The sequence below is a fragment of the Stegodyphus dumicola genome, chromosome 11 (assembly GCF_044657685.1).
Source record: "Stegodyphus dumicola isolate Sdum_Otavi_A_Nest chromosome 11, ASM4465768v1".
Classification (NCBI taxonomy): domain Eukaryota; kingdom Metazoa; phylum Arthropoda; class Arachnida; order Araneae; family Eresidae; genus Stegodyphus; species Stegodyphus dumicola.
The window spans coordinates 48,025,710-48,033,970 of NC_140778.1; the positions used below are offsets into that span (position 1 = coordinate 48,025,710).

Here is an 8,261-nt window from a genome sequence, read left to right on the forward strand (position 1 = left end):
CTGTGGTTAAGAAATGTTTTACAAAAGCATCCTGTTTCCTAAAAGAATCCAGAAAGCCTTTTCATTTGGGACATATTCGGATTCCAATTTACAGATAACAAGAGGGTATTATTAAAAGAATAATACAGGTATACTTGTGGATACATACCATTAGTTCAGCTTTAGATGTGATCATCAATAAACTATTAAAGAAAAATTTAAATGACAGTAGGATGCATGGATGCTAGAAGATGAAACAACTTAAACTTAAACTTCCTTTATATAAAGGAAGTCAAATGTGTCATAGCAGTCTAGCAATATTGACTGATAGATAGCAAAAGCATGGAACGAAATTAAACCTGATATAATTCAAAAGACATTTAAAAAGTGTAGTATATTTAACCATCTACATAAACAGAAAATGAATGTTCATTTAAGAATCAGAGTAACCATGATGGTAAAGAACAGAATTCCATGATGTACTAAAGATATACCGGAAGACAAATATCACAAAATGTTCATGCTACCTGATAATGGAAATCTTTTAGTCCATAAGGTATATGTCATTTCTGTTACACAAACACCATTAAGGTATGATGAAGAAATTTAATTTCTATATGTAATCTTTTATCTTTGAATCTAATATTTTTATATCCAACACATAACACACGCTCGTAAATTTTGATCCCACTTTTTGTATTAAAAGTGTACCTCATATGCCAGAATATATGGTACATACATGCATATAGAAGAATACTGAAATTTCCTTACTGATATTACTTAAGTATTACTGAATACTTAAGTGCCCTACAGCACTTAAGATGTCACAAAATATATCTCACACCCTGGTACTTTTTACAAAAATGTTGTGAAAAATGTATTTCAGTGTGAAATATGACTGAAATTTTCATTCAGTGAATATGCTTAATAGTTCAAACAATTAAAATGTGAGAAATGCGCTATCCATAAATGTTATCCGACTCTGAATAAATAATCTGAATGAAAGTTTAAGGCAGCATATTCCCCCACTTTACAGTGCGGAAATATGCAGCTTTAAAGCTTTCATTAGTAGTTAAATACTTAAGATATGAAAATATTGTTTTAAGTCAGCAATACTTCAGAATGACTTCTATCGAACATTGCAAAACAAGACTTTTCTCTTGTAAAAGAAAAAAAAAAAGAAGATTTAATATTAATTTAGAAGAAATGACAAATTACACACTACTAGTATAACGAAATTTCTTTCCTGCATGAACAAGCCCTTACTATACAAATAAGAAAAAGTTCTTATTAATCTAACTTTTCCGTAAAAGAAAATAAATACGTCTTCAACCATAAGTTATTTGTTACATATGCGACTCATGAAGTTTTTCTCCGGTTTCAATAAGCATATGCTTTCTTAAAGAACTCTTCTGTCTAAATGATTTGTCTACTGTGTGAATATGCATATGCTTCTTTAAAGAACTCTTTTGTCCAAATGACTTATTACATATATCACAAACATGAAGTTTCTGCCCTGTGTGAATAATCATATGGCGTTTTAAATTATACTTCCATTTAAATGACTTATTACATACCTCACACACATGAAGCTTCTTTCCATTGTGAATAAGTAGATGCCTGTTTAAATGAACTGTTAGTCTAAATGACTTGTTGCATACTTCACACACATGAGGTTTTTCTCCAGTATGAATATGCATATGGTCATTTAATAAACACTCTTTAGCAAATGATGCATTACAAACTTCACATATATGAGGTCTCTCTCTTGTGTGACTACGCATATGATTTTTTAAATGTAACTTACGTCTAAATGATTTGTTACATACCTCACACACATGAGGTTTCTCTCCAGTATGAATAAGCATATGGTAATTTAAGTTACACTTTTGAGCAAATGCAATGTTACATACTACACATAAGTGAGGTTTCTCTCCTGTGTGAATAAGTAGATGCTTGTTTAAATCACTGATTTTTCTAAATGACTTGTGACATTCCTCACAAACATGAGGTTTCCCTTCAGTATGAATACTCCTATGGTCATTTAACACACACCTTTTAGCAAATGTCATGTTACAAACTTCACATATATGAGGTCTCTCGCCTGAGTGAACAAGTAGGTGCCTTTTTAAAGCACACTTTTCTCTAAATGAGTTATTACATACCTCGCACACATGAGGTTTCTCTCCTGTGTGAATAAGCATATGATTTTTTAAGCGTAACTTAAGTCTAAATGATTTGTTACATACCTCACACACATGAGGTTTCTCTCCAGTATGATTAAGCATATGGTAGTTTAACCTACACTTTTGAGCAAATGCATTGTTACATACCTCACATATATGAGGTTTTTCTCCTGTGTGAATAAGTAAATGTCTGTTTAAATCACCGATTTTTCTAAATGACTTGTTACATACCTCACACACATGAGGTTTCTCTCTAGTATGAATAAGCATATGATTATTTAATCTATACTTTTGAGAAAATGACATGTTACATAACTCACATACATGAGGTTTCTGTTGTATGTGAATAAGCATACATCCATTTAATTCACCCTTTTACCTAGTTGAGTTTTTACCTACATCATGTAGATGAGAATTTTCTGTTAGGTCGGTAGGCATGAGGAAAAGAATTTTTTTACGGTTATGTACAATATATTTTATTTTGTAGAAATATTATTTCTTACCCTATGACTGTGAAATCTTTAATTATAAATTCATGCAATCATGTTATATATGCTATTTTACCGACTATGGTAAGTTTTATTTTTCTAGAGTTGTTAGTTACCGTTTAACTTGTGGCCTTGGCTACTAACGTTCAAAACTAAATTATGATTAGGAACAGCATGAATTATAATCAAATGGCTAAGTTTATTGCTTTTTTATTTTCCAGCTATCTAAAACGTTTGGATACCAAAACCAAGCAATCATGAATCAAAAGTATTTGCCATTCAGCATAAAGAAACGTTATTATTAATATTAATCACTTATTGCCATTCAGCATAAAAGAAATATAAATATGAATATTAAAATATTAAAGTTAATTTTATAAACGAATTAAACACATGAAAAATATAAAATACTTGAAATAAAAAATAATTATTTCTCATGCAATAACTGAGCCACTACCCTGCTGCCCACCTATTTCGCACGGTAGAGGCGCTTGAGGATACCAGTATTCTCTCAATCTTTAGTAGCAGTCGAACGAGAAGAAGTCGCTTGGTACGTCACTTGTTATTACATATATCGAGATCTCGTCGCACGGTAGGAGGATACGGCCCCTGTTCTTTCTACGGACCTTATCAGCATGCTCCTCACGAAAATGTGAATCATGATTTTTCGTTATACGGGCAGAAAGATATAGAGAATGCAAAACACACCGAGAAATTTATTGCTTTGTAGAATTGTGAAGTGATACCTTAACATCTCTGGAAGAATCGAAACTTCATATAAGCATATTGTGGTGTATATAACTTAGGCAAGGGTGTGCAGAATGCGACCCTTGAAATAAGTTTGTTGTCAAATAATCTGGGGCCGAAGTCTTTGTACAATAGAGTTCGGTAACGCCTCGTATATCACACCCGTTTCCATTCCTGAAGATTTCCTGGCAACTTTTAATCTCTGTGTGTTGTGAAGAGTGAATGAACAAATTTTTTTACAAACTAATATAAAGTTCTTGTTTCCTATTGCATATTGTGTACAGTGAAATGGGGCATTAGCAGTTAACTTCTTGAGTCAGTTAATCGGTAACTAACAGCTCTAGAAAAATAAAACTTAACACAGTCAATTAAGTAGCATGTATAACATAATTCATGAACTAATAATTAATTAAAGATTTGACGGTCAGAGGGCAGGAAATATACAAAATATAACACTTATTTCTCATAATGTATTCATGAAAATCTTGCCATGTATATGTTGCACACTAAATATGTGTCTTCTACACTGTACATATGTATTGTTATTTTTCTAATCGTGTGTATTTCGGCAAGATAATTAAAATTAGTGTGAAGCACCCAACAACTACTTTTCTAAAAACAAGTGTGGGCAAAACAAAAGAACGTTATAAGGTGTGTAGCTACTTGTATGATATCAAAGTAGTCAGATCATACTTTTCTATATAAGGAAGAAATTTCGTTTCTTAGACATATGTTAAATGTCATATAGAGAAGTATTTTTTTTTTCCTCATGCTTGCCGACCTAACGGAAAATTCTCATCTACATGAGGTAGGTAAAAACTCAATAGACAAAAGACTGAATCAAATGAGTGTATGCTCATTCATATACAGCAGCAACCTCATTCATGTGAGATATATAAGATGTTTACATTAAAAGCTAAGTTAAACCAGCATATGGTTATCGACACAGCAGAAAAACCTTATGTGTGTGACAAATGTAATAAGTCATTTAGACTAAAATGTGATTTAAACAATCATGTACATATTCACACTGAAGAGAAGCCTCATGTGTGTGATGTCTGTAACATGTCATTTTCTCAAAAGTGTGGGTTAAATGGTCATATGCATATTCATACCATAAAGAAACTCCATGTGTGTGAGATATGTAATAAGTCATTTAGAGAAAAGTGTGGTTTAGAAAGGCATCTACTTACTCACACAGGTGAGAAACCTCATATATGTGAAATTTGTAACACATCATTTGCTAAAAAGTGTAGGTTAAATAATCATATGCTTATTCACACTGGAGAGAAAACTCATACGTGTGAGGTATGTAACAAATCATTTAGACATAAGTTACGTTTAAAAACTCATATTCTTATTCACACAGGAGAGAAACCTCATATGTGTGAGGTATGTAAGAAATCATTTAGACATAAGTCACGTTTAAAATCCCATATTCTTATTCACACAGGAGAGAAACCTCATGTGTGTGAGGTATGTAATAACTCATTTAGAGAAAAGTGTGCTTTAAAAAGGCATCTACTTGTTCACACAGGAGAGAAACCACATATATGTGAAGTTTGCAACATGTCATTTGCTAAAGAGTGTCTTTTAAATTATCATATGCGTACTCATACTGGAGAGAAACCTTATGTGTGCGAGATATGCAACAAGTCATTTAGACTAAATTGTTATTTGAACAGGCATCTACTTATTCACAAAGGAAAGAAACCTCATGTGTGTGAGGTATGTAACAAATCATTTAGTCTTAAGGTTCATTTAAAGAGCCATATGCTCATTCACACAGGAGAGAAACCTCATGTGTGTGAGGTATGTAATAAGTCATTTAAACAGTATTGTAATTTAAAACGCCATATGATAATTCATACAGGACAGAAACTTCATGTGTGTGATAAATGTAATAAGTCATTTAGGCAAATGAGTTCTTTAAACAAGCATATGCGTATTCACACAGAAGAGTTCTTTAAAGAAGCATATGCTTATTGAAACAGGAGAGAATCTTCATGTTGTGTAACAAATAACTTATCATGGAAGAATGGAAAGAGTGCAAAAATAGAAACTTATTTTCTATTGTGGAAAAGTTAGAATTATAACTTTTTCTTATCTGTATAATGAAGGCTTGTTCATGCAGGAAAGAAATTTCATTATATGAGTGGTATGTAACTTATCATTTCATCTAAATTCTTAGTAAATCATTTATTTTTTACAGCAACTGAAAAGCTTGATGTTTGCAAGATATGTCATTCTGAAGCATTACTGACACAAGACAATATTTGTATATGTTTAACATTTAACTAGTAATGAAAGGTTTAAGGCAGGTATGGAAATCTGCTACTTTAAACCTTTCATTCAGATTATTTATTCAGAATTGGATAACCTTTATAGATATTATATTCGGTTGATCTTTACAATATGGTAACTGGTAGTTTGGCGACATTTTGGAGGCGATAAAGGTTACTACCTGGGACTTTGGTAATAATGTGAGCAGTACTCAGTTCCGATTACGCATTATTTTGTGTGAGGGAAATGAGAGATCATGGGATATGTCATGTGATATTAATGGACAAATTACAGTTCTTTAATCGGAAAAGGGGGGAAATCGGGAAAAAATCAGGAAATTTTGTATTTGGTTTTTTCTGTGTTGTGTGAAACAGTGTTCGTGAATTTTTGGATCCCATGGCCGTAACTAACGAAAAGTTTATTGGACACGTAATCAAGATCCTGAAGAAGATGAGGTAAGTTAGTATTTTTAATTATTTGAGGATATTATTTTTATGCATTGTTCTAAATGTAAGGTGGAAGTAAAGGAATTTGGTATTATTGGGAAAATTGTTATTAGCAATGATTTAGTTTAAAGTAATTAGGATTGTAAGGTAATTTTTATTAATTTAATGTATGTGCTCATTTATATTTTAAGTAGTGTTTTTGAATTTAATTATATTTTAATTAAATGATAGTTATTTTGTGAATTTTATGTTTGTAGGAATTTGATATACGTTTAAGTTGAAGTAAACGTGCATGGAAATAATTTAAATATTTGATACTAAGTATTTGTAATGCTTGCGGTATGAATTCGTTGGTGACGTGTATAATGTAATAGATGATTTAGAGGTAAAAGTTTTTGGATATTTTATTTATTTTATATGTGGAAATGTTCATATTTGGAAAGGGTAAATACTTTTTCGCGATCAGGTAATTTCATATATGTTCTTTTTACCGGGTTTAAAGATTGAGAAAATTGTCATGTATTTTCGTGAAATTTTTCTAATTTATGAGAAAAAAGCAATGTACATGGATATAGTGAAGAGTGTGCGCAATGCCATTTTTGTCCAATTCTGGGATGTTTTTTTAAGTAAAAATAAGTCGGCGTGTACATGGTTTACGTGTATGTGTTATCTTGAAAAACGCGTAAAGAGTATGGTATTGTGCACTTTTTCCCAATTTTGCAGTGAATATTTGTCATGATTAAGCAGTTTTGTTAGATAAAATTTCTAGCATAAGTGTAATTCGGCTAGTAGATTGTTGGAAGAAGTGTTCAGTAGATAAAAAGAAAAGAAACATGTTTTTACTTCGTGAAGACAAAATGGCGGCGGGAAAAAAAAAATAGAGGGTTGCCGTAGGAGAGTTGGTCGCCAAGAGCCGGTTATCCGAAAACTGCCGATCAACCATTATATTCCTCTCATTTGAAAAATTTCATTTGAATTGTTTGATTCTAAATTTCAGTCATTTTTCACAATAAAAAGTACCAGGATGTGATATATGTTCTGTGGCATCTTTAGTCCTGTAGGGTATTTTTTTGGTATTCTTCTGTATGCGTGTGTGCATGGATGTACCCTATATTCTGGCATATAAGGCACTTTTTTAATGGAATAAGTGGGATCAAAATTTAGGACTGTATTCTATGTGCCAGATATAAAAATATTAGATTCAAAGATAAATTAGCATATAAAAATTAAATTTCTTCATTCTACCTGAATGCTGTTCTGTTAACAGAAATGACATCCTGGAATTCTGTTTCTTTGCAATCATGGTTCTCTGATCCTTAAATAAATAATCATCTTTCTGTTCATGGGGATTGTTAGATACACTACACTCTTTTAATGACTTTTGAATCATGTCTGGTTTAATTTCGTTCTATGCTTTTATTATCCCTCACTCAATATTTGTAGACTATCATGACACATTTGACTTCCTCTTGTAAAGGAAATTTAAGTTTTAAACTTGTTTCATCTTCTACCATCCATGTATTGTATGGCCATTTTAAATTTTCTTTGAATAGTATATTGATGATCACATCTAAAAGCTGAACTAATGGTGTGTATCTACCTGGAATAAGTGTGATGGCTGTATTATTCTTTCAATAATATCCTCCTGATAGCTGTTGGTGGAATACGAACATGTCACAAACGAGAAGACTTTCTGGATTCTTTAAGGCGTCAGGATGGTTTAGTAAGACATTTATTATCGACAGTATCGCACCGTTTCTGTATATCCATTCTTTCTCAGGAATATGAATGAAAATATCATCTGACAAATTACATTTTTGCATCGTCGTTCTTTTGAGAATAATATGAGTTTTAATTTCATGTAGTCCATTAAGCAGGAAAGCTCTATAGGAAGGTGAGATTTTTCGTGTTGTTTTTATGTGAACATTCTTTGTTTCTTTCACATCATTTGTTTTATTTTCTATCATATGGCACATAACTGAAGTTTCATCCATATTTCCAATATGTGACAGTAAATAATTGTTTTGCCTTCATGGGGCAATAAAATAGTTCTGGAAAACTTATCAGTCTGTTGTCAAACTCTTTTAGAAGTCCCCTCAGAGGCTCACTTTTGTGAGTATGGGTGTGGCAAT

At 31.8% G+C, this 8,261-nt stretch overlaps 1 protein-coding gene across 1 annotated transcript; it reads right to left on the bottom strand.

The window, feature by feature from the left end:
• Positions 1 to 1,127: 1,127 nt before the first annotated feature.
• On the bottom strand, positions 1,128 to 2,924 carry LOC118206003 (uncharacterized). The gene has a single exon (XM_035378279.2). The coding sequence runs from the start codon at positions 2,517 to 2,519 to the stop codon at positions 1,326 to 1,328; it is 1,194 nt and encodes a 397-aa protein (XP_035234170.2). The 5' UTR covers positions 2,520 to 2,924; the 3' UTR covers positions 1,128 to 1,325.
• Positions 2,925 to 8,261: the final 5,337 nt, after the last annotated feature.

Bases quoted from the DNA above. Each gene is read 5' to 3' on its own strand.
- LOC118206003 (XM_035378279.2), bottom strand. From the start codon at position 2,519: ATGCTTATTCACATACAACAGAAACCTCATGTATGTGAGTTATGTAAC.